Source organism: Ricinus communis, chromosome 5 (genome assembly GCF_019578655.1).
Source record: "Ricinus communis isolate WT05 ecotype wild-type chromosome 5, ASM1957865v1, whole genome shotgun sequence".
NCBI lineage: Eukaryota > Viridiplantae > Streptophyta > Magnoliopsida > Malpighiales > Euphorbiaceae > Ricinus > Ricinus communis.
In genome coordinates, this window is record NC_063260.1 from 1,709,206 (window position 1) to 1,734,932 (window position 25,727).

The 25,727-nt window shown below is 30.1% G+C and overlaps 5 protein-coding genes and 1 non-coding gene across 9 annotated transcripts; 3 read left to right on the plus strand and 3 right to left on the minus strand.

The window, feature by feature from the left end:
- Window positions 1–4: 4 nt before the first annotated feature.
- LOC8260650 (protein ALTERED PHOSPHATE STARVATION RESPONSE 1) lies at window positions 5–4,599 on the minus strand. The gene is made up of 4 exons (XM_002529595.4): window positions 3,201–4,599; window positions 2,865–3,049; window positions 2,387–2,610; window positions 5–1,230 (listed from the first exon to the last, which is right to left on the minus strand). The coding sequence occupies exons 1-4, from the start codon at window positions 3,919–3,921 to the stop codon at window positions 447–449; spliced, it is 1,914 nt and encodes a 637-aa protein (XP_002529641.1). The 5' UTR covers window positions 3,922–4,599; the 3' UTR covers window positions 5–446.
- Window positions 4,600–7,601: 3,002 nt separating this feature from the next.
- On the plus strand, window positions 7,602–10,068 carry LOC8260651 (L-ascorbate peroxidase 3). The gene is made up of 9 exons (XM_048375146.1): window positions 7,602–8,297; window positions 8,410–8,534; window positions 8,648–8,697; window positions 8,992–9,057; window positions 9,138–9,186; window positions 9,250–9,332; window positions 9,424–9,503; window positions 9,607–9,706; window positions 9,787–10,068. Exons 1-9 carry the CDS (start codon window positions 8,185–8,187, stop codon window positions 9,973–9,975), a joined length of 855 nt encoding a protein of 284 aa, XP_048231103.1. The 5' UTR covers window positions 7,602–8,184; the 3' UTR covers window positions 9,976–10,068.
- On the minus strand, window positions 10,000–12,218 carry LOC8260652 (protein POLLENLESS 3-LIKE 2). The gene is made up of 4 exons (XM_002529597.4): window positions 11,952–12,218; window positions 11,568–11,780; window positions 11,313–11,468; window positions 10,000–11,229 (listed from the first exon to the last, which is right to left on the minus strand). Exons 1-4 carry the CDS (start codon window positions 12,117–12,119, stop codon window positions 10,318–10,320), a joined length of 1,449 nt encoding a protein of 482 aa, XP_002529643.1. The 5' UTR covers window positions 12,120–12,218; the 3' UTR covers window positions 10,000–10,317.
- Window positions 12,219–18,893: 6,675 nt separating this feature from the next.
- Window positions 18,894–19,910, plus strand: LOC8260653 (myb-related protein 308). The gene is made up of 2 exons (XM_015725672.3): window positions 18,894–19,156; window positions 19,262–19,910. The coding sequence occupies exons 1-2, from the start codon at window positions 18,894–18,896 to the stop codon at window positions 19,692–19,694; spliced, it is 696 nt and encodes a 231-aa protein (XP_015581158.2). The 3' UTR covers window positions 19,695–19,910.
- A 500-nt stretch (window positions 19,911–20,410) lies between these two features.
- Window positions 20,411–22,845, minus strand: LOC8260654. 4 transcript variants are annotated; one of them, XM_015725676.3, is made up of 4 exons: window positions 22,478–22,834; window positions 22,017–22,094; window positions 21,661–21,748; window positions 20,411–20,672 (listed from the first exon to the last, which is right to left on the minus strand). In XM_015725676.3, the coding sequence occupies exons 1-4, from the start codon at window positions 22,493–22,495 to the stop codon at window positions 20,629–20,631; spliced, it is 228 nt and encodes a 75-aa protein (XP_015581162.2). In that variant the 5' UTR covers window positions 22,496–22,834; the 3' UTR covers window positions 20,411–20,628. The 4 variants fall into 4 exon arrangements, with proteins under 4 accessions (XP_015581162.2, XP_048230626.1, XP_048230625.1 ...); XM_048374669.1 differs by lacking the exon at window positions 20,411–20,672 and adding an exon at window positions 20,681–21,072 and having other exon boundaries at window positions 22,478–22,845; XM_048374668.1 differs by lacking the exon at window positions 20,411–20,672 and adding an exon at window positions 20,707–21,072 and having other exon boundaries at window positions 21,981–22,094; window positions 22,478–22,789.
- On the plus strand, window positions 22,621–22,694 carry TRNAI-AAU. Its single transcript has one exon. It is a non-coding gene; the product is annotated as a tRNA-Ile (tRNA).
- Window positions 22,846–25,727: the final 2,882 nt, after the last annotated feature.

Consider the following 25,727-nt stretch of genomic DNA (forward strand, 5'->3'; position numbering starts at 1 on the left):
CAAATTCACAGCCAAAAATGAATTTATTTTTACTTTATCATCATTGTATTCTTTCACAGCAGCCAGCAATACAAGAAGTATGGAAATCCTTCCAGTTAGTGGGTTTGATTTTACTTTATTTCTTTTTTGTCTCCCAACATAACAGAGGCAAAATTGGGCATTCTTAACCAAAATCATCCACATTCAACAGAAACTTATCCTTAAAGTCTCCAACAAAGCAAAACAGAAAATACGAAACCTTTCACAACTTTCCTATGACAGAAAAACACTTGTATAAAACCTCAATGCAAAACTTCTAACTCCATAGAACGCAAAGGTCTCCACCACAAGCTGCAGCCAGCATATATATATTCTCCGACCAAGGGGTTTAATCCTGCAGCACTTTATGAAGTAGGATGCCTATCTATATACAGAAAACTCCATTTCATCCTCAGCTAGATCTCTCCTTAGGGTAATATCCTCTTCACATCATTTTCCAGGTTCGTACTTTTCGCTTGGTTGTACACAGACTCAAATGAATGCATACATACGCTCGAAAACCCCACAATAGCCTGAAAGACATGAGGAAATCCCATCTGTAGATTATTTATTGTCATTGCTCTTGTTATGCTCACTGATTTTTCATGCTTAGATTTTTCCTCTTCTGCCTTGCTTCTCAATATCTCGACCTTAGCTCGCTTTTCTGTTACTGGATCCTTGATTCTTGTGTTCCCAGAAGTATCAGGCATTGAGTACGGGCCGTACTTGGTTTCCAGTGATCTAAGCTCAGATACCTTCTTCTCAAACTCCTTGAAAGTTAATTCTGACTTCTTCTTTTGCTTGTGCTCTTCTGCCTGTTGGACTACTATGGCGTGGATAACTGTTAGGAAGCTCTTAATTCCTTCAGATGCCACTTTGTCTGGAATCCGATCAATTGCATGGTGCCATTCTTCACAAAGAGAGTAAATTCGAGATTCCTGACTGGTTCTTGAAAGTGGGTTATTGCTAAACTGGAAAAGACTAAGCCTGAGCCAGCCAGTGAGGGACTGTATGTAATCCCGCTGGGCCTTGATCAGGTTGCAGAAGGACTGGTGCCATTGCTGAACTTCAAGTTCAAGCTGGAGAGTAGACTGCCTGTGAATCTCAGAAGTTGGTTCTGTGGATGGAATGGTGTTCAGGTATTTGAGCTGCTGAACTATGTGTGTTTGGACTTGGTGGGCCTCATACATGCTTCTCCACATGCACATCAATCTGCAAGATAATGTAACATAATGCATTAGAAAAAAAAAAAAGGCAAACAATGCACAAATCTCTTAGTCCTTATATCCCACATTCTGTTGAGACACCTTATACTACTGTTGCACACAACTAGAAACTGCCTAAGTTGATACCTGAAACACCAATAGTTAGGCTAATTTGTGCGCACATCCACCATTTATATTCTTTATAGTCCTAAAAAACTGTTAAATTTGCTAAAATTGTAAATTTTTTCTAAATTACCATAATGAAAATATGAATTTGCAAGACACATTGGCATTAAAATGCAAAAGAAATATAAACCTGATACAATACTACATGCAAGTATGCCATCATTTATCTGGTGACCCCACTCTTAGACAAATATAGTACAGTTAAGCCACAAGATTGTCTCCTTCCAGGAAAACATATGGGTCAACAGAAGTATAACCTAATAAGCATGAAAGTATTGGAAAATAAAAAAGATTCACTGAACAATACTCAAGTCAGTCATAGCCTCCAAATACTAGTACATGACACAATATCTTTGGAACAAAAGCAAGCAAACAAACAACCAAGTGGAAAACAAACTAGTAAAAAGCAGTCAAAAGTAACCTTCTCTACAGTAACATATACAAGCAAATCTTCAGGCCTCAAAAGAAAATCTAAAGTTGACTTATCTCTCTCTTTGGTTTTTTTTTTTTTTTTCCATTTTTATTTGTTTTATATCGAGATTATATTTGTTTTGCTTCGGGCTGAGCCGGGTCGATCGGACTGACCCAATGTAAAAAACAATTGCACTAGTGTCTACCCTGTGAATCTTGCAATGGTCTAATTCAGTAAATAAGTGGAAAATAATGTACTTGATGGCCTCACACCACAAACAAACACTACCCAAAGAAGAAAAAGAAAAGAATGTCCTTGCAAGCTAGCACTTAGAAAATAATACTGGTTTGAAACACAAGAATGTCTAAGTGAACCATATGGAGTTAAGAGGTGAAATGCAAAATGCAATTACCCATTTGGACTTTCTGGCTAGGACAGGAAAGTGATACAAACAAAGTTCACGTGAAAACTTGAAGGGTGGTTGGCTGTAGCTAGTTTAAGCTATTAAATGCTAAAGATTTTAGAAACTAGTGCAAAAAAGAGAGAAGGCTTAGTGTGGATTTACCCTTTTAGAAGCTCAAGAAGTTGAGGGTAGAGCTCTGTCTCCCTTAGTTTGATGATTTCAGCAGAAGTAGTCTCAATAGCTTGGGTAGCAACCATCATTTGTGACTCCAATTTCTCCACCTCTTTCTTTGTCTTTTCAGTCTTTACGTAGTCAGCTCTCTTCACCTCTAGTTTTCTTAGCAATGCCACCTTCTTCTCATGCTCAATCTTTATACTCTCAGCATTCTATCACCCACCATCCACAAAATAATACAAATATTAATAATAATTGTAGTAAATTAAATTTTAATATAAATAAAAACAACAATATTATATCATCTTCAAGATTTTGATAGGCCAATGAATGACCAACTTTTGACTCTTTTGTTGACCCTTTTTGACTAATAATCAGAAATCTCAAATCACCAGTAATGTGAAACAACTTGACATTTTACACTAGAGAAATATAAATAATAAAAAAAAAAAAATCAGATCTTTACCTTGACTTCCTGGAATAGCTTCTTCTCCCATGCATATAATCTCTCTACAGTTGAGCAGTGGCTAACTCCTACATTGCTTCCCATCATTTCTTCACTCATCTTCCCGAACCCATTCATTTTCGGACTAGAACTCCATGTCCATAGTGATGGACTGGTTAAGTTGCAACCATGGTCGTAAATTTTACCTACAGTCACAAGAAAAGGAAAAGCAAAAAAAAAAAAAAAAAAAAAAAAAGCAAAGCAAAGCAATCACTGTAAGTTTCCTGAGTATGATTTCTCAAGTAAAACCTAACAGAAACAAATAAAATAAAATAAAATTCAAGAAACCCATTTCACCTCCTTTGTTTTGAGTGGAAAAGTTAGGGTTTGGAACTTCTAAAAGCAAAGAAAGCTGTCCACCAGCATCAGCAGCTTTAAGAAAATACTCGTCAACTTCTTTAACTATCTCCACAAGATCTTTACTATTTCTTGAAACAACCATTGCAAGTTCACTTCCACTCCCGCTACAAGTCTCCTTAGAGAACCCACTTATTATAGAAGGTGGCGCGGTAAGGCTAGCCGCCGTCCCTGTTGCTGTCACTGCCATTTCAGAAGCTGTCATTGTGGTTGCTTCTTCCCACTCTTCTTCAGTCACTGACCTAGAAGCTGAAGGAGGTGGCGGAACAAAGGGATCCCAGAAGTCCCAGCTCGATGACTGTGGCGGTGGAGGCGGCGGTGGAGGAGGAGGAGCTGGAGAAGCTGTAATGGATGTCCATGTATCCGAGCTTGGGCTCATTGGTGGGAGAGGTGGGGGTGGTGTGGGTGGTAAGGGTGGTGGTGAGGGTAAAACAGGTGGGAGATGATGGTGGTGACGGTGGCTTTGGTGGAGGTGGAGATTAGCTTCAGTATTGGAGAACTGGAAAAGGGCTGATCCAGTACTACGCAAAGAACGAAGGTACATTGTATGTGAAGCAGAAACAGCTTGTCTAGCCTTAACTAATTGTTTCATGTATCTCTTCCTCGCTTTGCATCTTGAAACCATTTCTTCTCTCTCTAATCTCGAGTAACAGCAGCCCATGATTTTTCTTTAATTTGTTTCTAACAGATCAAGTCCGTGCGCTCTGTTCTTGATTTGGAGGCCAACAGAGAAAGTGAAAAAATAAAATAAAATAGAATGCTTTTCAAAAAGCAAAAGAAAGAAACTTTCTTTTTGCAGTTTTTGGTTTCTTGGAAAATTTCTCTTGCAAGAGACAGAGATTTTTTACTTTGATCATGAAGATGATGAAAGCATCAACACTTTAGCTTCTTCTTGAGCTTTGATCAATGGAGGAGGAAGCACGATTCCTTTCAGTTTCATGCTTGTCTGCTTACTACTTTATATCAATGTTGGCTCTTTGAAGCTGCTTCCTTTCTTGGCTTAATAATCAAAACAAAAGAAACACACACAAAGGTGTATAGAGCTACTGCCTTTACTTTAGAACTCACCAATAATTCACCTCTTTTAGTACAAAAAAAACTTCTGGGTTTTTCAAATGAACACAAAATTCATCTTCTTTGTTGTTCTTTCTAGAGATGACAGATGTGGGATATGGTTGCTTTGGAGGTGGAGCAGCAGAGGAACAGTGTGGAGGAGAGGTACCCCAGAGAGAGAGAGAGAGAGACAATGTGCATTGGGCAGCGAGCCAAAGTGAATTTTATATTTGAGAAATTGTTACGAAAATGCCCAAAAAGATTATTAAATTTAATTTAAATTACTGCAATCTTGAACATGCAACATGCAGCACACCACATTAAAGCCAAATGTTTGTAAGGAAGCAGGATGTTGGATACTGCCAAGTTGATGTAGAGAAATTCCGAATCTGGAAGTGAAAAAAAGAAAATATATAAACTATAAAGGACTTAAGGGTATTTCGGTAACTTAGTTCCTTCAACGGCACAAAAAAGATGTTAATATGGCAAGGGAACGTTTCAAAAAATAATAATGAAAGGTACAACATTATATAATTGAATTGTTGATTGCTAGACGACTTGACGTAAATGCTTCAACTCCTAGGGTTATTCCATTTGGTGCTTCAAAGCCTCTTCCCTGCTCCCATAAACTAATTATTGGGAATCGTTTCTTGATAAGTGTTTTTAAAAAAAAAAGGTAACAATAGAAATGGAAACAATGGATTCTTTTTGTGATGTTTGCTCCGATCAAAATTAGGGTTGTTGATTGGAATACAGCAAAATGTGCCCATGTGTTTGCGGTAAAATAAAATTTATAATTATAAGAAGGTTATAATTTATTGAAGATTTAAGTATTAAAATTTATTTTTTAAATTTAATATTTAATTTTATTAATTAAATAATAAAAATTAAAAATAAAATATATAAATATTTTATTATATAAATAAAATTGATGAGACAAAATGATACTGTAGTAAGATAAAATAAAGCATAAAATATATAATCTTTTAAAATTATATATACAAATATTACTACACAAATAAATATTTTTTTTAGAAAAATTTATAATTTATTATAGTAAAAAAATTATTTCTATTTAAATTAGAACTGTAATTTTTTATCACTATATGAAATTATTTCTATAAACAATATCACTATATAGATATTTTAGTGGAATTCATTACCTATTCTTTTTCTCAAATAATAAATCTTTTATTTTCATAAAATTCTAGTTAAACCAGTTATAAATGGTTAAATAAGTGATATAATAATTTGTTATTTATATTTATATTATATTTATATATTTATTATATACAATAAAAGAAATTAATTTTCATCTGACACTCAATCAAACAACATATAAAAATAATTATTTGCTTTCTATTTTTTTAATTTCTATTTCTATTTCTAATTTTGAACCAATTTAGCACTAATTTACTCCAAAGAACTATGAGTTGGGCGGCATGCACCCTAGAAATTTTATATGTGGACATTGAAAAATTTATAAATATTTAATTATTCAATGTTATTTAAGAAACATATTAGATTAGTTGTTCAAATAGTTTAATCATAAATTAGTACCCGGTTGGGTCTATTTTAATACTTAAAATCAAAAGTTCAGTCAAATTTAATTAGACTAGATAATGAATCGGTTAGACTAATTTTTCTTTCTATAATTATACAATACTTAAAACTGAAAAATAACTATTTGAAAGATTATTTCATTTCGGTCATATCGATAATTCAACTAATAGACTATTTGAATTGATGATCGAATCTCTTATCAATTTAAATATTATTTAATACTAACAAAATTTATAATCTCGAGGTATAAATGAGAATATATATATTATATATAATATAGATAAATATAATTTTTTTTAAAAAGAAAAAGGTATTTTCAATTTTTGTGATCCAAGCTAATAGTTAAATTTTTAGCATTTTCTCCCTTTTCCTTTTTTCTTCAAAAATTTTCTGACAGCAGTTAAATGTTTAAAATTAAAACACGATAATAAATTAAAAATTCAAATATTAACGATATAAAATAAAATTGAAGTGATAATGTTTCAATTATAATCATTTATTGTTTCTTTAAAAAAAATTAAATGAAGAATGAGGTGATTTTGGAAGAGATTCTATATATTTATATAGAAAAATTATAAATTTGGCAGTTTAAATGTACTGTTTCTTCCATTTTAGTGTTTGAATTTTTTTAATTATCCCTATATATATATATATATATATAGTAATTGAAGCCTATATACTATATTATGTTAATCTCACTATAAAAATTAACTATAGTTAACCAAAGAAACAATACTAATAAATATTCTCACGGTAAGAAAGAAAATCCTTAACAAAATCAAAAGAATTATGTTCTATAAGAAAAAACTCAGCTCTTCTTACATGAGATAAAATCGAAGCCAGATCCGAAGTTTAATTCCTCCTTAGTTGTTATTGTATTCATAATATATGGATTCATTCTAATGTATTATAATTATATGAATCATATAAATTTATAAATATTGATATTATTTTAATTTTAATAATTTATTAATAAAATTAAAAAACTAGAATAGTCAAATTATATATAGTACTTAATTATTGATCAATTAAATATATTATTTGTATTTATTAAAATTATTTATCTATTTTTAGAATTTAATTAGTGATACTTTGACAATTATAAGATTCAACTATAAACTTTTGACTCATATAAATAATTAAAAACTATTTATAAATTCATTAACAATTTATATTCGTAGAAAAACATATAATATAAATAAATTATTAAAATAATTTTAGTTAATAATTTATAATTAAAAAATAGACTTATAATGGTAGGGGGCCACAATAGTACTCTAACAAAATTCTAATATATATATGCCAAATATGTGTTTTTGCCTCTGAATTTTAGTTATTTAATTAGTTTAACATTCTAACTTTTAATTTAACTTAATAGAGACCTAATTTTTTTTTTATGATATTCTAACATTTGAAAATGTGTGTTCATTTAGTACATTCATATTTATTGCATAAAAATATTTAAATATTATTAAAAAATAAAATTAAAAGTTAAGAATATTTAGATATTAAAATATAAAATTTAAGTGTCTGTTAGATTAAATTAAAATTTAAAATATTAAACTAATCGATATATATAAAATATATATTATTTATCTCACCAAGGGTTTATTAGGGAGATCTTATGTGTTAATTCTTTTCAGGGACAAAGCTTGTCTCATTTAGCATGGTTAGCACTCCAATTATAAAGGATTTAAAAAAACTATTTTTTTTTTTTTTCATTTAGAGACCTAATTGAATAAAAATTATTATCTGCCCACTAAAATTAAAAAAATTAAAATTTGAGACACCAAATTTGTAATGATTACTTAATAAAAAGCGGGTTGCGAATATAAACCGATCAGATTGACGGTTCAAACAGGCCTCTGGCGAGTTGGCTCAAAAATAACGAGAATCCGTTGCATGAATGACGAAACGCACCGTTTTATTCCATTCCGGGAGACCCAGAAGGCCCAAACAAAGATAAAGAGATAAAGAGCGAGTTCACCCAACACGCGCGCTTAACGAAACGTGAACCACAACATGCCCTAAAAATAAGCACGTATCATTCACACGCTATGCAGTTTCAGTTTAATGATACATGTTGAGTATTATTCATATGCAACAGTAAGGCTACCTTTCCCTCCCAACACAAAAAAAAAAAAAAGTTAAATAAAAGAAAAAGAAAATCAGAATCCTTTGCTTAGCCTTCTTCTTCAGTTTCTGCTTTGATTTTATTCTATCCTTCAATCTGAATTTTCGTAGTTCTTACTTATATAAATCTGAAAACCAAACCCAAATCACCTGCGTTTTGTGTTACCTCCTTTTCATGTTGGTTGCAGAAATGGATGCAGAGTACTTAAAGGAGATAGAGAAGGCTCGTAGAGACCTTCGCGCACTCATTTCCAGCAAAAGCTGTGCTCCTATCATGCTTCGTCTTGCGTAAAATGCCATATTCTTTTCTTCTTTTTCGAAAAAAGAAACTCGAACTCGAAACCCCTTACAGTCTTCCGATGCGACTTTTGAGGATCATTAACAGTTGTGTTGTGTGCAGGTGGCATGATGCAGGGACTTATGATGCGAAAACGAAGACAGGAGGACCTAATGGTTCTATTAGGAATGAGATAGAGTACAAGCATGAAGCTAATAATGGTCTTAAAATTGCCATTGATTTATGCGGTCTGCCTCTCTTCCTTTTTTTTTTTCGTTTGGTTGTGATATCTGAACTGAACCTTTTTGTTTGTATAAAGAAAACAAGAAATTGTCTAATTGCCTTTTTTTCTTCATTTTAGAGGATATCAAGGCTAGACATCCCAAAATTTCATATGCTGACCTCTATCAGGTGATCCTTTGTGTTTCCAGATTGTTTCTATATTAGCAGTATGATCTACAATGGTTGAAGTGTTTTTCCCTTTTTTCTTTTCTTGGTTAATTAATATGCTTGGCAGTTATGTCGGTTTGAGATTGTTTAAAGGGTTTCCCTGTTCTTGAATAACCATCTAACCCTTAACATATTTACTACAAGTACCATAAAATCTATGTCACATTAACAAAGCCATACCACTAAATATAGCAAAGTAATTATCTAATGTTTAACTTATTCTCAAGAAGCTCAGCTTTTTCGGCTTTCTATCAGCTTGCTGGGGTTGTTTCTGTTGAGATCACAGGAGGTCCGACCATTGAATTTGTTCCAGGCAGAAAGGTATGCTTATGGGAGAATGTGTTACTTGTCAAGCGCCTAGAAGGGTTCATGTACAGTAACTTCCTTTTCTTCTGTATCAGGATTCAACTCAATCTCCTGAAGAGGGGCGTCTTCCTGACTCCAGAAAAGGTCTGTCTCTAATTTGTCCCTTTATTAGACAAATTTGATTTTCTGATTCATTGTGTTTTGCAGATGCTTCTCACTTGAGGGATGTCTTTTATCGTATGGGTCTATCAGACAAGGATATCGTGGCACTCTCTGGTGGTCATACATTGGTAAATTTGTCAGAGATGAAAGTATCATAGAAGTTTTAGTTCAAGATTCAAAAAAACTCTAGCTTGATGTGATTCTCACTTGGTTTTGCAGGGAAAGGCACATAGGGAAAGATCAGGCTTTGAGGGAGCTTGGACAAAGGACCCTCTAAAGTTTGACAACTCCTACTTTAAGTAAGGCATCTTTTTTTCTTTAATCTATAAACACATGCTAGTTAAATTATATAACAACTGGAAACTGAGTGTACCTGTATTTGCAATTTGTACTCTTGACCAGGAAGCTTTTAGGAGGAGATTCAGGACTATTAAAACTCCCCACTGATAAGGCTTTAGTGGAAGATCCTATTTTCCGCCAGTATGTTGAACGATATGCAGGGGTAATGTGTTTAATTTATGAATGTGAAAATCAGTTTCTGAATTACCACACATTAACTGGAAAAGATGTTAATTATTGCAGGACGAGGATGCATTCTTTGCAGATTATGCAGCCTCCCATAAGAAATTATCAGAGCTGGGATTCACCCCACCTGCCAGAGGAACATTAGCTACAAAGTGCTGTACACTATTTGCACAGGGTGCTGTTGGGGTTGCTTTAGCTGCTGCCTTGGTGGTTCTGGGTTACTACTATGAAGCTCACAGAAATTAGCTCCTGCCTAATTGAAATCTGAAATTCTTGCAGTAAACAGCTTCATTTTCATTACATAAAAAAGTGTGAAATGAGACAGTGGATTATTTCCAAGTCAAAAAAGGATTCATGCCTTATTAGGCTTACAAATAAATAAATAAAATAGAAACAACAATGTGCTTGTTTAGTGAGAAAAACCCCGCCAAACAAATTTAGCATGCTACTACATACCACACTGTGTACTCCTTTTCTACTACAGGAACTAGGGTCAAGGAGAACAAGTTCATCTCCAACCTAGAATTTTATGTAACACTGAAATGATTAAATTAGTTAAAAGTAATTAAATTAGGCTAAAAATCTCAATCAGGCTCTTGGGCTGAGAGAAAGAGTGATGTCTTGAAAAACCTTAAGCCTCTTTTCGATCTTTGTTTGAAAGATGGCAGTGGTGCTGTTGTTGCTGCCAGTTTCAACTGGCTTCCTTCCTCCTGCTTCATTTGTTGGACCCAAAACTGCTGCAAGAATGGCATCCTCAAAGTCCTTGTTGTCTGGTAGCAACTCGGACAATCCATTCTCTGTTTCATCGGATAGTCTTCTTGACTTGGTTTCAGGTTTTTCATGCTCCACGGCTGGCATACTGAATAGCCCCATTTCATTCTTTCTGTTCGAATTAGCAACATTTCCTGATCTTGTTCTTTTAAGTGTCTCATGAAAATGATTCCCAATTGGCTCTTTTACTAATTTCGATGAAAAGAATGGACGTGCACCCACATTCAGTGAGTTAACAGAAGGAGCAAATTGTAACTCTTTGACAGTTCTCTGCTGAGGAAACATAGTCTGGTTTGTTACTATATTAGAATCCATGTTCTCGTCAGCAAAATCATCATGCAATTTACTTGCATTTGCTGGCAAGATGTTATGATCTTTGCAAGGCTGAGGCTGCCAAATTGACGAAGAACCAAGAAATGCGTCGAAGAGTCTACTCTGTTCAACCCGGTCTCCTCCTTTGTTCATCATTTCAGATTCAAGATCCTTTAGCATTTGTTGTGCTCTTTCATAGGCTTTGAGATGGGAATCTACACCTCTTGGCCCATCAGCAACTGCTGGTTTCACCCTTCGCAATGTGTCTTTAGCCTCAGAGATTCTCCCTTGCTTCATCAAGCATATACCCAGATTGCACATCTTGTTATTATCAGGTGCAATTGAGAGTGCCCTTCTGTATGCATCTTCTGCTTCTACATAGTTGTTTTGCTGCATCAACGCCCATCCCAAGTTTCCCTGAAACCACAAAATGAACCCAATTTTAATTTTAAGTACACAAGTAAGTTCTCCTAAAGCAGCAGAGAAAACAAATTTCTGACCAGTAAACGAGTTGCTTCTTGTTCTACAGAGACTTGAAACTTCTTCCCTTGAGACCGAGCAGTCTTTGTGCGTTTACCATTGAAAGCAAGCCCTTGTTGGATCAAGTAAAGCTTGTGTTTCAATAATGATATTTGATCATCTAATCTCCCACATCTCTACAAGAAATTTTTATATTTTACAACATAAGAGTCGCAAAACAAATCCAATGAAACCTGTCATACATTACTTATATTTAGTTAGAATTAGTCACGAACCTTGTAAAGATCCAAAAGAATATTGTCAAGGGACTCTTGTGCTTGGTCTGAACACCTGCTTCTCAAAGACTTGATGGCTTCAATGGCTTCCTCAGCCCTATTTTGCTGCTTCATAACAATAGCCATATCTTTCAAAGCACTATCCACTCTATCTCCAGCATTTATGGCTGCCCAAAACAGTGGAATAGCCTTCTCTGGATCCTTATCAACTAACTAACCAAGCGAAAAACAAACAAAACCCCATTAACAAAAACATCAATTTGAAGCAAAAGAAACTCACTAATTGGCAGGCAATCCAGAAGCAGCTTTAGTTAATCAAAGAAAACCCATCAACAAAAACATCAATCAAAAATTTGAAGTTAACCCAGAAAGAAGCTTTCTCACTTGAACGTTTTTGGCTCTGACATAAGGAGTGTCACCAACAGGAACTTTGTGAATAGCATGAAAAGATTCAGAGCGAGTTCTGGAAACACCAAGAGGCTTTGCCGGTGACGTTGGAGCAGATTTTGTTGGTCTAAAACCAGGAGGAGCATTCCACATATCCTGCAGCATATTTTCTTTTCAAGAACAACAAAATTTAATTGAAGACCCAGTAGAAGTGGACAGAAGAGGAAGGCCAAGAGAGAACGAAGAGAGGCAGGGAAATATGAAGGAAGGCTTGTGTTTAAGAAAGATTAAATTTGAAAATTTTCGACCGTTGAGGTTACCGTTTTACGCAGTAGCCGTTGCGTGGACTCCCCAAATAATTTACGCATTTAGTAGATATCGGAGGATTTGTATTTACATTCCTGTCCTTATGGTTTTGTGTAATTGTATTTTGTCCCCCTCTTCTTTGAGTTTATTATCATTTGTATACAAAAATGCAAAAGGGACAGGATGGATAAATTAACTAAGACATCCTTATATGTTATTATATTAAAATAGGATAATTTAATTTTTTACTAATTAGGTTAACTAGTTATTTACTCGTTAATTAAGAATAATTTTAGAACAAGAAAACTGCTAAACAAAATCTTATATCTAATAAAATTTTATTAAATTTATTAATAAAAATATTAAGGCTAGGACATTTACTTATTTATTGAATAACAAAAGATAAGAATGCTACTAATTTAAAAGAAAAATGTTGTTAAACTAAAAATGACAATCGAGGTTTCTAATACTTAAAAATTATAAATATTATTTTGTAATAATTAATCTGAGTACATATTCTATAATAAAGTCCATTATCTTATAATTTAGCTGAAAGAAAATTATTGAAATAGAAATAATTAACATTTTGATGTGCGTAAAAAATTTATATAATAATAATAATAAGTACTATTTATTCTAATAATAAGTTTTAAAGATAAAAAGGAGGAACAAGTAAATCTATAAAAAATTCGTGCATATGCTTTCATTGTTATTGGTTAAATAATAGTTTACTAATTGATTTACAAAGAATATATTTCAAATAATGACCCTATTTATCAAATTGACTAGTAATAAGGAAAAAAATTATTAAAATTTATAAAACATGAGAATTAATATATAAGAAATTACATAAAAGAACAATTATATATATACTAGTCGTTTACTTATGTGTTGCATGACCGTTAATATTATTTAATTATAAAATTAAATTTATAATATAACTCAACAGAAATCTTAATATTTAATATTTATTTATAAAATTTTAAGAAATAATAAAAATTAAATATTTTTAATATTATTTTTAATATTTTAATATTTTAATATTTTTAAGTTTTATTAGTGCTATAATATAAATTATTTTAAAATAATATTTTCTAATTTTAGTATTTTTTTGGAATTAAAAATTATATATAAATTAAAAATTTATTTATTAGTGAATATAATATTAAAAAATAATTTAAAAGATTATTTCATATAATTAGAATCATTATCTAATTAGAAAACTAATTTATTATTAATATAATATTAAATATAATTAATATGCCATTTTTAGGATAGAATTAGAATATTATCTAATTAGAAAACTAATTTATTAGTGTTCAACCTTAAGGGTTATTAATCATATTCTGATGGTTACAAACAATTAAGAATGACTAATTCTATGTCTAAGTGTTGATATGCAAGGAAAGAAAATTGGTTTGTCTAAGATAGGGCAGATTCACGCCCGTGAAATACTAGTTTCTCAGACATGAAAAATCTTCGCCACAAATAGCAAAAGGACAGTAGTGTTCACGGCATGCTTTCCAGCCGTGAAAATGAAAATTCATAGCCATGAAGAAATAATCACGCCCATGAAAAAAAATTTCTTTCTAAAAAATAAAAGACATCATAGAAGGATTCACAGAGAGAGTTCCCAACCCGTGAAGAAGATCTTCCTAACTGTGAAACAATATTCACACCCGTGAAAAATGGTATTCTCTCCGAAAGTAGAAGAATCCACATAAGAATTGAGGGGAAAGGTTTTCAAGCCATAAATATGGATTCTTAATCGTTAACAAATTTTTCTAGCCATGAAAAGGTTGTTCACGCCCGTGAATTTTGAAGACTTTACAGATTCTCAAGTAATCACAGAAGAGTTCACTGCCAAAGTTTTCAACCCATGAAAGCAACTTTCACGCCCGTGAAGAATTATACACAGCCGTGACTGGTTCCAGCTTTTCAAATTTGTTTTTCGCGCTAATGATTCAGAGCCATGAAAGATTGTTCACGCCCGTGAAACTGTATTTATGACAGTTGCAGAAACGACTATTTTTGCATTTAATGAGGGTGTAATGACTCTTTTTCACTTAGAGATATTTAAACAACAATTCTAAGTGTTATAAGATAAGAAAGAGCATTTACTTTGAGCTCTATTTGTGCATTTACTTACTAAAAATCTTTATCTTAATACTTTGTATTACAGATTCAAGCTTGAAAATTAAATCTTTGGATAATTGAGCATTTAATTTTTGTATGCAAAGCTCAAAAAGTGAGATTCAATATTTAGATAAGAGATTAAAAGCTCTTGTAACTAAGATTAGAAATCTTAGAACTGGTTAGAATGTAAGCCTAAGAAAAACACTTAGGTTAAAATGACTTTGGAAAAAATACTTGAATTTATTCTTAGCCTTGTAAAAGAACACAAATAGAGTTAGGGTTATAATCTCTATTTAATAATAGCAATGTCAAGAGAATTCTTGAGAGGTGGATGTAGATAAGAGTTGGTCAAACTACTATAAACATTTGGTGTTAGTGAGTTGTGCTTGATCTTTTCATTTTTAGTTTAATATTGTTTTTGTTTTTATTGTCAACCAATTCACCATCCCTCTTGGATGCCTCTAGAATTATAATTAGTTAACACAATATTAAAGTATAACTAGTATATTATCTTTCAGGCCTATAATTATTGTTTAATTACGAATGTAATTTATTAAATAGTAATTAATAGAAAAAAAATATAAAATTAGATATAAATTTGAATTCTATGTATAAAAAATAACACATCTTAAAATAAAAATTTATATATTAAAATATAAATACACATATAAAAAATATTTTATATTTCATATATATATATATATATATATTTATATTTATGTAATTACTAATATATATATTTAAGTAAAATCTATAATTACCAGAAAATTATGAGTATTATAAATATTTGATATAATTTTATATTTAAAATTATTAAACAAATAAATGTGTTAATTTTTATTTTTTAATTACTTTACTTCTTATTGAAAATAAAACGAAATCAATTATTAAAATTTATGTGCAATAAATTAAAAAACGGTTACATTTAAGAGTACAAATTAAAATAGAAAATGTCTTTATTAAATTATTACTAAATATTTACAAGATTAGACTATTGTGATAATTAATTAATTATATCTATTTAAGACAGTATTAAACAAATGATTAATATTTCGTTTCTTAAAGTAATATTTATTATTTAATTAGCATACAAATTAATACTATACATGTAATTAATGTACTATTTTCTTAGAAACAAATGATTGTTGAAATGGGAAAATACTATTTAAAGATAAATTTATATCAACTAAAAATTTATTTTTTATTCAAAAAATAATTTTTATGAACATTTAAAAAAATTTCTGATTCTAAAAAAATAATATATTAATAATATTCTCATTATTAATTTATAAATATAATCAATATATCAATTGAAAACCGCAAGAAAAGTAAAATTATCCTAAAATTAGATATTTTTAAAAATATTAAACTTGTTGTCGATTGTTATTTAATAAATTTTATTATATATTTCATTTATTATTAGTTAAATTTTATATATAAATTCTTTTAGATGAAAATGAAATTATAATCTTTTAAATTAAGAAATATTTATAATTAAAATAATAATATCGATATTGATAGATGACTAGTTGAATTATAAAAAATATCTTGAATTTTGAATGGACAAAAATTAACCTTGTAGTTTGTCAATGTTATAAAAGAGGTGTGTGATTATTCTTTTGATATTTTAGTACCTTGTAAGCAAAATCATTAACATTTAACTACCAAATTGACTAACAAGATTTATTTATAATGATTTGATGCTGATTTTAATTAAAAAAGTGTTATTATTTAAACATAGATCCCACAAGAACTTAATTGTACACATCATTAACAAAAAGGCTCTTGTTAAGGTGCAACTCCAAATCATCAATATTTAATAAGGACGCATCATTAAGTCATGATCTATGCATTAGTTCAATATTTTTATAATTAAAATCAATATAAGAATGAATTTAAAATTCAGTTATCATATTTATATAAAAAGAAACCATTGCAGCAAATAAGAAAAACACAATAAATTAAATATGAAAAATTACTCTTGTAAGATAAAATTACTCTTGTAATAAGTATAATATATATCAAATTTATGACTTTCTCTCTTATTAAGAGATATTATTTTAAATAAATTTTTTAGTATGATTAACATATGAATTAATTTCATATAATTAATACTAAAACTATACTATTAATATTTTAGGATAAAAGTTTCCTCAATTAAAATAAATTAGTTACTTTTCAAACGATAAATTTATCATAAATCACCAAGTATAAATTACTTGAAAAATATTATTTTTATGATAATAAGTAATTATTTAAAGCTAATTTCAATTATGCAATATTAGTAGAATAAAAAAAAAGAATAAAACAATTATCATTTTAAATTAAAAATAAGGTTTTTTTGTATAACATTATAATTATAAATATTTTACCCTTTCAAGCATAGTAATTGCAAGATATTATTTTTTAATTTATAGAAATTATACTTTTGATTAGTAACTTTTAATCAAATTATTATGCATATATGTTATGAATTCTTTTGACGCAATTCTAAGTAAATATGGAAGAATATTTGGATGAGCTTGGGCCCTATCGTTTTGGTACGGCTACGCTTGGTCTCACTCAGGATTAGCCTGGCCCGTCCAGGCGTCTCCAATTGAAAAACAGAAAAAAAAAGGTTTTTGTTATTTTTTAACCTAGTTACCAATTAAATTATTAACTTTATACTTTTAATAATTTAATCTATTTATTTTCAAATTCTAACAACAAATTTTAAAACTTTACAATGAGAAAAATGACGTAGCAACTCAATTTTAATTATTAAAAGAAAAATTAGTGAATCAACACAAATCTGTAACACTTAGATGTAAGATGTGTGAAAGAATATACAAAGACGAGACTTTTAATGATTATATTGTTAAGTATAGAATAAATTATTTTTACTAATTCACAATTAGTATTTTTTTAATAAATACAATCGATTTTTCGTGTCATTTTTCTTACTATAAAATTAGAATTTGTTATCGAAAAGTGTTTCTAAAAATAAAATAAAAATAAAAATATTTATTTTTAAATTTTTTTAAAACAATCGAATAAAATTATTAAAAAAATATAAAGTTTAAAATTTAATTCGCAATTAGATTTATTATTATTATTATTATTATTATTATTATTATTATTATTATTATTATTATTATTATTATTAAGATTATAAAATACGTTATTTCATAATTTTTTATATATTTTAATACCTCCCAACTAATATTATTTTTTACGAGACATTGCTATAAAATAACTTTAAATAATAAAACAAAAAGATTTTTATGAGATTCACCATCGAGCTAAATATTAGAATACTTTTTGCAATATATAAAAAATTTGTTTTAAAAAGTTATTTTCTTATTCCTAATAAATAAAAAATATATGTTAATTTTTATTTACCAAAAAATTCATTGTAATAAATCACATGTTATATTACTTACTAAATGATTTTACTATTAATAATTTATATTATACTAAATTAACATTACATAACTAAAATCTAGAGATATTAATTGGTAAAGCTTTAAAAGACCCTAAATTACTACAAAGAGAAAAGGAAACCACAAATTCTTAAGCACAAAGATGCTTAATCACAAGTTGTTTTTCTTTTTTTAATACTTTCTCTTAGATTTAGATTTGAATCACAATTTTTTTGCACAAAACGTTTAGCCATTAGCCTATTAGTGGAATAGATATTAATTTGATATATTATTATTTACAATTAAATAGCAAAAACAACTATTCAATCAAGTGGATGAGTTCTTCAACGATCCCATTAAATGCCATTGAATCTTTTAGAGTGACCATACCCTATCTACTGGGACTACAAAATAAGATCCCCACAAAGCATAAAGTTATTACAACAACAATTTCAACATACTTCTTAAATTGTTTTAAATATTATCCCAAATCCATATTTTATATCTATTTTAAATATATATATCAAACCAATAGATGAATAATACATATTTATTATTTTTAAATATTATGTATTGATCCAATACTAAAATATAAAAACATTTCGTTCCACCTACTGTGCATGGGTGAAAATACCCTCATACCCAGATTAGCATAATTGATCGTGCTTATAGCAGCAGCTTATCTCGTACGTTAATAACAGGAAGGACCCAACTCATTTCACCTTTTCATCCACTTGTGCATCACTTGACAATGACTTGATAGGCAGCCATAGTTACTTCATTTTTCTTTTATTGGATCAAATAATACAATTACAATACATCCTGACATCCTTAAATATCTTCCAGCCAAACACACAGAGACAAAGAGATAGAGAGAAGATGGTTAATAAAGTCACCAGAGTGGACCCTCTAATCCTTTCTCTTCCACCAACCAACATCTAGAAACAATTAGTGCTAGCCATTATTATCCATACCAGTATATAAAACTTCAACCCCAAAAATCTGCATAGATTCAGCTTCAATGCAACTAAAACCACCAGTACCATCTATTATCTCTACTGCTGCGGGTAACTCTCTTGACAATCTGTAAGAAGACATGGGGAGGTCCCCATGCTGTGAGAAAGCTCACACCAACAAAGGAGCATGGACTAGAGAAGAAGATGAACGCCTCATTGCTTATATTCAAGCTAATGGCGAGGGCTGCTGGAGAACCCTCCCTAAAGCTGCTGGTCTTCTTCGCTGTGGCAAAAGTTGCCGCCTTCGATGGATTAACTATCTACGCCCTGATCTCAAGAGAGGAAATTTCACTGTTGAAGAAGATGAGCTTATTATTGAACTACACAGCCTTCTTGGAAACAAGTAAGGTCCTGAATTTTAGAGTGTTTATGCTAGTTTTAGCAGAAATGCCAAGAAGAAGTTCTCTAAAGACTGACATGGGTTTTGCATGTGTGCTTGCGTTTTCAGGTGGTCTCTTATAGCAGGTAGATTACCAGGAAGAACCGATAATGAAATCAAGAACTACTGGAATACCCATATAAGAAGAAAGCTGTTGAGCAGAGGCATTGATCCTTCAACTCATAGACCAATCAATAAGCTGGCCGTTGACAGCTTGAGCACTTCTCTTGGTGCAGTTTTAAGAGAAGAGAAGATAGCCAGTGCATTCAGATGCAAGAAACAGGAAAACCCATATGAAAGGAAGTGTCAAGAATTGAATCTCGAGCTTAAAATATCCCCTCCCTCTCAACAGCAATCTGAGTCACTGGAAAGCAGTAGGAGGAAAGCTGTGTGTTTCAACTGCAGTCTGGGATTGCCAAACAGCAAGGAATGCCGTTGCAGCAGGGGCAACCATAATGATTTACTGGACATGAAGCATGATATTTTGGATTGTAGAAGCTAAAAAAAAAAAAAAAATAGCAGTTAGAGCAATTGGTTTGTGTCCTGTCGAAAAGGGAGTAAATACAAGAAAACATATTGTATGATTATTATGTTTTGAATTAGCTGTGTCACAGTGAAAGTACTGATGGCTTATGAACTATATTAATTTGTACAACTAAAAGTTTGAGGATCCTTTTGTCCATATATCAAAATATAATTTAATTCCTCCCCCCAATCACTGCCATCGTCATCATGTACTAAAAGATTTTCTAGCTTTCTGCTTTCTTTACTTTCCACTAGGATCCGTTTTTTAGTTATGTTCTACAAATTCAGAAAGCTCATGCACATCACTATCTAATTGATAATTTCATTCTCATTAAAAGGATGATAAGCCCATGTGCCTGATCTTTTTAAATCAGTTTCTTTTCTCTTTTTCCTTTTAGGAAATTCATTGACCTCCCATCACTGAGTAATGGATAAGCTGTGATGAGAGGAGGGTGGTGAAGCAGATGGAGGTAGGTAATCTATCTGAGTCATGCATAAAGGGGAAGGAGAGAGAGAGAGAGAGAGAGGGTCATGGTTGATAGCTCAGCAACAGCTTACATAATTTCTACCAACTGAAACAATAATTGCTCCAACCACACTGCATGTGAACAAAATTAGATTCTGCGACATGTTTGTGCATTTCTCTCTCTTTCTCCCTCTCTCAAAATTGCCTTTTAAAAAAAATTCCTAAAATGATATCAACATAGCCCCACTCTTCCATTACTTCAATTTAGCTCCATTAGTCTTTAATGTCTATCATCAGTTGAAACTGAAGATATATTGTACAAGTGTATACCACTGAAATTAAGGCATATTTTCTAAAGCAAGCCAGTCAACGGTGGTAGACATTTATGCAAAAGGTTCAATTCATATGCTATATCAAGTAGTTATCGTGCATAACCATGTTTGAACTATCTGGGTTCCCAAGAGATGATCAAGAGAACTTGCATCAAAACTGCATGAGATTGGAAAAAGAAAAAGATCAAGAACAAGAAGAAGCTCTTGTCAAGAGATGTTTGCATGAATGTACTCAGATGATGATCGTGGAGGCAAATTAAGACTTTTTTTTTATCCAAGCAAAGGCTATCTTCAGGGTCATGCAGATGGTTGCTTTTTAAGTCCTATTTTCCTATTAAAAAAGAAACATACTTCTTATCCATGGACTATAACTCATATTGAGACTTTAAGCAGAAAGCTATTTTCAGAACCAATGTAATTGATCTGTTGACTTTGAAATCGAGGGCTACATTAGGCAAGTTAAAAGGAGAAAAAGCAGTAAGCTAGCATGTGAAGATGGCCGAAGTCGGTATTAATATGGCAAGTTGTGAGGACTAAATCACGCCTGTGAAAAGTTCCTTCAGAAAAAAGTACTTGTTAGCATGAACACTACATAATTGTCTCTTCTGAAATCTCTCTCTCTCTCTCTCTAATAGTTATGGTAAAACATCTATCTTATCACAATTGCTATCCTACAAATGATTTACTCTGAATGTTGTTAACATATGCACTGAACATATCAAGCCCTCAGACTGAGGAGAAAGATTGGCTGTTCCAACTAAGTCCAAAATCTACAAGGCTCTTTTTTCAGTTAAACCATCAAGATACATCTTCCTTTCATCAACAAAGATGCAAATATCAAACATAAATTGGTGTTTCAGCTACATTAAAACAATATGAAAAACAATGAGGTGGAACTTTGTTTATGAAGGAAATAAGCAACTGAAAATAAACTGCAATTGCATAGACATCCCTGTATAATATAACTTAAAAAGACAGACAGGTTTTTGATATTAAAAATTTCTTCTCAGACCCACCAGCTAACAATAAATAGAAACAAGGTTTACTAGTCTTAGCAATATGCAAAGATTCTGAATGACAATTCTCCATAACTCTGCCAATTTATAGTGCTCGAAAACTGTCTGCTTTATCAAGTCTGGCCGTACCTGAGCTCGATGATTCACCCATTGCATCAGGTGAAGCTGCTGTCTGAGGCAATTCTCTCTTCAGAGAAGTTGGCTGTCCAGAGATCTCCTAAAAAACAGATGGGGAACAAAGTTGATTACCGTGGCTTAAATTTTGACCAGGTCTTTCTGCTCACCATTTAGATTCGCTTTCCACAGGCCTAGAAATCTATTACATAAATACTGAGACTGTTCAAATCATGGGAAACCCATATAGCCCCTTGAAATCAAATTATTTAGAAAAGACATATATATGCATACAAAAGAACAGGAGAACCTAAATAGGAAATCACCAAGGATACCTTCATTAAATGAAACCTCAAATCGCAAGGTCGAACCTGATTTCCAATGCATGCCATAGCAAATTTTGAATATTGAAACATTACATCAGCAGCAGCTTGCTTTTTCTCTTCAATCTGCAATTACATTAAACCCGCGATGAAAAAAAGTAAATTTTTTCTTAAAGAAAGAAAGCATAGAAGAAAGAAGTAAAAACTCCTCTCTCTCTAAAATCCACCATTAACACATGAATGTTCTGAGCTTAATAAGGAACCGAGATTTTGCAGTTTTACTAATTTGGCACAAATAATCAAGTCCATAAAGTACGTAGGCTATCCAATTTCTATACATATAACACTTATTGATCCATAAACAAATGCTCTGAAAATAAAACCCTAATTTGCTCTGTTTTACCAGAAAGAATTCATCTTTACTAAGAAAACTAAACTGATCTTGAAAAAAGATTAACCTCACCGATAAAAATGAGAATTGAAGACAATAATAACAAGAAAAGCAATACCTCATAGTCCTCTTTCATTTTTGAATTTTGTTGAGAATTCCTTGTCCGTCGATCCTTTCCCGTTCGTTGTTCTGTAAGTTATTTTGAGCTTGAAAAACTTAGCACTGATTTCTGATATTTTCTATGTGAAATCCTGACCATCCGGCCTATTAGCTCAGTTGGTTAGAGCGTCGTGCTAATAACGCGAAGGTCGCAGGTTCGAGACCTGCATGGGCCATTTGTTGTTTTTACTTTTTCTTTTTTCATTTTTTTTAGGTTGTTTTTTGTAAAGTCAGTTCGAGTTTCGAATTTTCTTTTCCTTTATTAAGTTTTACTTCAATTTGAATTCAGATTCCAAATTATTTGAGTCTTTTTAAATTTAAACCATTTTAAATTTACTCATTTCAATTTAGTTCAATTGAAGTTGACTATTTTTGGTTGCTATTTTTTTTTTTTTAACTATTATCAGTTCAAATTGAGGTGGGTTCAAATTATTTCTAGTTTGAATTCTCTAGAATTAGAGATTTACTTTCAGTTTAGTTTATACAACTTTAATTACTTTTCATTTTAATTTCTTAGAAAACTTTAATATTCTATCTTGGTATAAAAGACCTAGGTTACATCATTAGTTTGAATGAATTAGGGAAAAAGTACATTACAATTTCATTTATTAGATTTAGGCTTAAAGAAAAATAAATAGATTATTAAGTATAAATTAGAATAAATGCTATTTTATCATATAGTTAATATTAAATATTTTATTTGTATATTTATTTTCTAGTTCATTTAATTCCTTTCATAAACCTTAAAATCATTCTCAATACAACGTACTTGACCCCGTACTATAAAATATAACATAACATACACTTTTAAAAAATATATATCTAAATATTACTATATAGAAAAGTATTTTCTTCAGACATGATTTAAAAAATTTATAACTTATTATAATAGATTTTATTTTTATTTATAACTAGCTCAAATTAAGACCAAATTTCTTTTATAAATATATAGATATTATTTCTATATAAAGTATCACTATAGTGAGAGTTTATTAAATTAATAAATTATTAGTAAGAGATTTAACAAGCTTTACAATTTCAATATCCCAAACTCTTATAAATACAAGAAAAAAAATTCTACTTATTTATTTATTTTATTTTTTAAAAATTAATTAGTTTATTTAATAATTAAGAAGTACATAAACTATTATTTTTAAAAGGCTAAAGATTATGAGATGAAATCATTTTTTAAATTTTAATTGAAGATAAAATAAGTTAAAAATAATAGTATGTAAATAATTGATAATGCATATGATACTTAAATATTATAGAAATATTATACTTGATAGGTTTAAATTATATATAGATATTTAGGATATTTTAGAGTTTTAATAATATGATTTCTATATATAATATGATGAAAATGCGTATTTTTATCTCACTTAAGTTTAATTGTCTATTTTCAGGTGATATTAGCCAAGAGAGGAAATATGGAGCTAAATGCTAAAAAAGAAACTTAATTGAATATGTTCATGTTAAGGTCCAAGATTAAGACGCATAGTCTGCTATTTGCAAGATCTAGCAAAAAATTACAAGGCCCAATTGACTTTTTAGTCATTTGTATAATTATTAAGATTTATATTAAGAGTTATTTATGGGATAATATTTGGTGGATATAAAGATACTTATAGTCTTATTTATTAGATATGCTTATTTTAGGTATACATCTCTAGGGAAATTTATTTAGAGGATGACTCTTCTCTATATATATCTCTGCAAACCTAATTCTAGAAGGAGGAGGAGAGCTCTCTCCTATCTGCTCTCTATATCTATCCACCATTATTTTCTCTACAGTTCTTTTATAAACACTTTAGTTTAGTTTTCGTTATTCTTTTTAAGATTGAAGGAGCTTTTCAAGAAATTGAGAGTGATGACCAATTATTTTCCTACCTGAAGAAATTCTGGATCTAGAGGGAGTTTTTACTCTATTGTTTTATGTCTTTCTATTTAATATCATATGATCATTGGGTTAAATATATTAGGCTAGTTTTCATAAGAGTTTAGTTTAGTCTTTTTACTTTTGTATGAATCTTGTTATTTATTTATTTAATGAATGATTTTTTTACCTTCATATCCTTATTAGTTTCAGTTATTATTGTTAGTTAACCATCATATTAATTTAGCAATAGTAATTTTTATGAATATATTTAGGTTGAATGTATTAGAGGCACCAACTTTGCTTCAATCTATGTAGGTATAAGATACTTTAGTTACATTATTAGTTTGAGTTACTAAAGGAAAAGTCACATCACTATCTCATTCATTAGATCTAGGCTTAAAGTAAAATAAGAAAATTATTAAGGAAATGACTAGACTAAATATTGTATTTAACATATAGTTTTAAATCATAAGCATTTGCATTTGCATTGCATATTTATTTATTGTTTGGTTTCTTTACTTTATGAATATTATTTTCTCAAAAATGTTGATTTATAGTGTTTAGATATTCTTTTATTGTTTTGTGTTCATAATTAGTTTTTATAACAAGTGGTCTCATAGTTTATTGAGAGATCGATCTCGTGGTGAACTTACTTTTACTATAGAAATGGTTCGTGCACTTGCAAGTACTAACTTAGACACATCAATACTATTTTAATAAATAACTATATTTTGAATTACTTTAAATATTCTAAATTATTATTGATTATAGTTATGAATAATATTGGTTCTCCAATCGTCTCAAGCTCAAGTTCAAAATGTTCTAGGTTTGCATTATTTTAAACTTTGAATGTTTCAACCTTAAATTATCAAATTACTTTAAATTATTTTAAATTTGAGATTATAACATATGGACAAAATTTATATGTCAAGTACATATTTATATCTTTAAATTTATATCGATTTGTTAGTTTAACATTTTAATATCTGATTTAACCTAACAGACACATGAATTTTATATTTTTTAATATTTAAACACCTTTAACTTACAATTAACCTAACATACACCAGAATTATATTTTTTAGTAATATTTAAATATCTTTGTATATTACACATGGACGTACTGTGAAGACACATATCAAGAAATATTAAAATATAACAAAAAAATAAATTCAAGTGTCTATTAAATTAAATTGAATGTTAGAGTGTTAAATTGACTAAATGACCAAATTTAAAGACATAAATATGCATTTGGCCATTTGAAAAAATTCATACTTGAATATTGATGCTATTATAATTTTGAATTGCTTTGTCTTATTTTGTTAATATA

Excerpts from the sequence above, each read along its gene's own strand:
- LOC8260651 (XM_048375146.1), top strand. The coding sequence starts at position 8,185 with ATGTTGGTTGCAGAAATGGATGCAGAGTACTTAAAGGAGATAGAGAAG. Across the intron at positions 9,187-9,249 it reads TCTTCCTGACTCCAGAAAAG|ATGCTTCTCACTTGAGGGAT; the intron begins GTCTGTCTCTAA and ends TGTGTTTTGCAG. Across the intron at positions 9,504-9,606 it reads TTTGACAACTCCTACTTTAA|GAAGCTTTTAGGAGGAGATT; the intron begins GTAAGGCATCTT and ends ACTCTTGACCAG.
- LOC8260652 (XM_002529597.4), bottom strand. The coding sequence starts at position 12,119 with ATGCTGCAGGATATGTGGAATGCTCCTCCTGGTTTTAGACCAACAAAA. Across the intron at positions 11,469-11,567 it reads TTCTTTTGGATCTTTACAAG|AGATGTGGGAGATTAGATGA; the intron begins GTTCGTGACTAA and ends AATTTCTTGTAG. Across the intron at positions 11,230-11,312 it reads AAGAAGCAACTCGTTTACTG|GGAAACTTGGGATGGGCGTT; the intron begins GTCAGAAATTTG and ends TTGTGGTTTCAG.
- LOC8260654 (XM_048374668.1), bottom strand. Across the intron at positions 21,749-21,980 it reads TGAGGTTTCATTTAATGAAG|GAGATCTCTGGACAGCCAAC; the intron begins GTATCCTTGGTG and ends TCTGTTTTTTAG. Across the intron at positions 21,073-21,660 it reads GGGTGAATCATCGAGCTCAG|GAACTTTTCACAGGCGTGAT; the intron begins GTACGGCCAGAC and ends TTTTTTCTGAAG.
- LOC8260650 (XM_002529595.4), bottom strand. The coding sequence starts at position 3,921 with ATGGGCTGCTGTTACTCGAGATTAGAGAGAGAAGAAATGGTTTCAAGA. Across the intron at positions 3,050-3,200 it reads TTCCACTCAAAACAAAGGAG|GTAAAATTTACGACCATGGT; the intron begins GTGAAATGGGTT and ends TTGTGACTGTAG. Across the intron at positions 1,231-2,386 it reads CTTCTTGAGCTTCTAAAAGG|ATTGATGTGCATGTGGAGAA; the intron begins GTAAATCCACAC and ends ATTATCTTGCAG.
- LOC8260653 (XM_015725672.3), top strand. The coding sequence starts at position 18,894 with ATGGGGAGGTCCCCATGCTGTGAGAAAGCTCACACCAACAAAGGAGCA. Across the intron at positions 19,157-19,261 it reads CACAGCCTTCTTGGAAACAA|GTGGTCTCTTATAGCAGGTA; the intron begins GTAAGGTCCTGA and ends TTGCGTTTTCAG.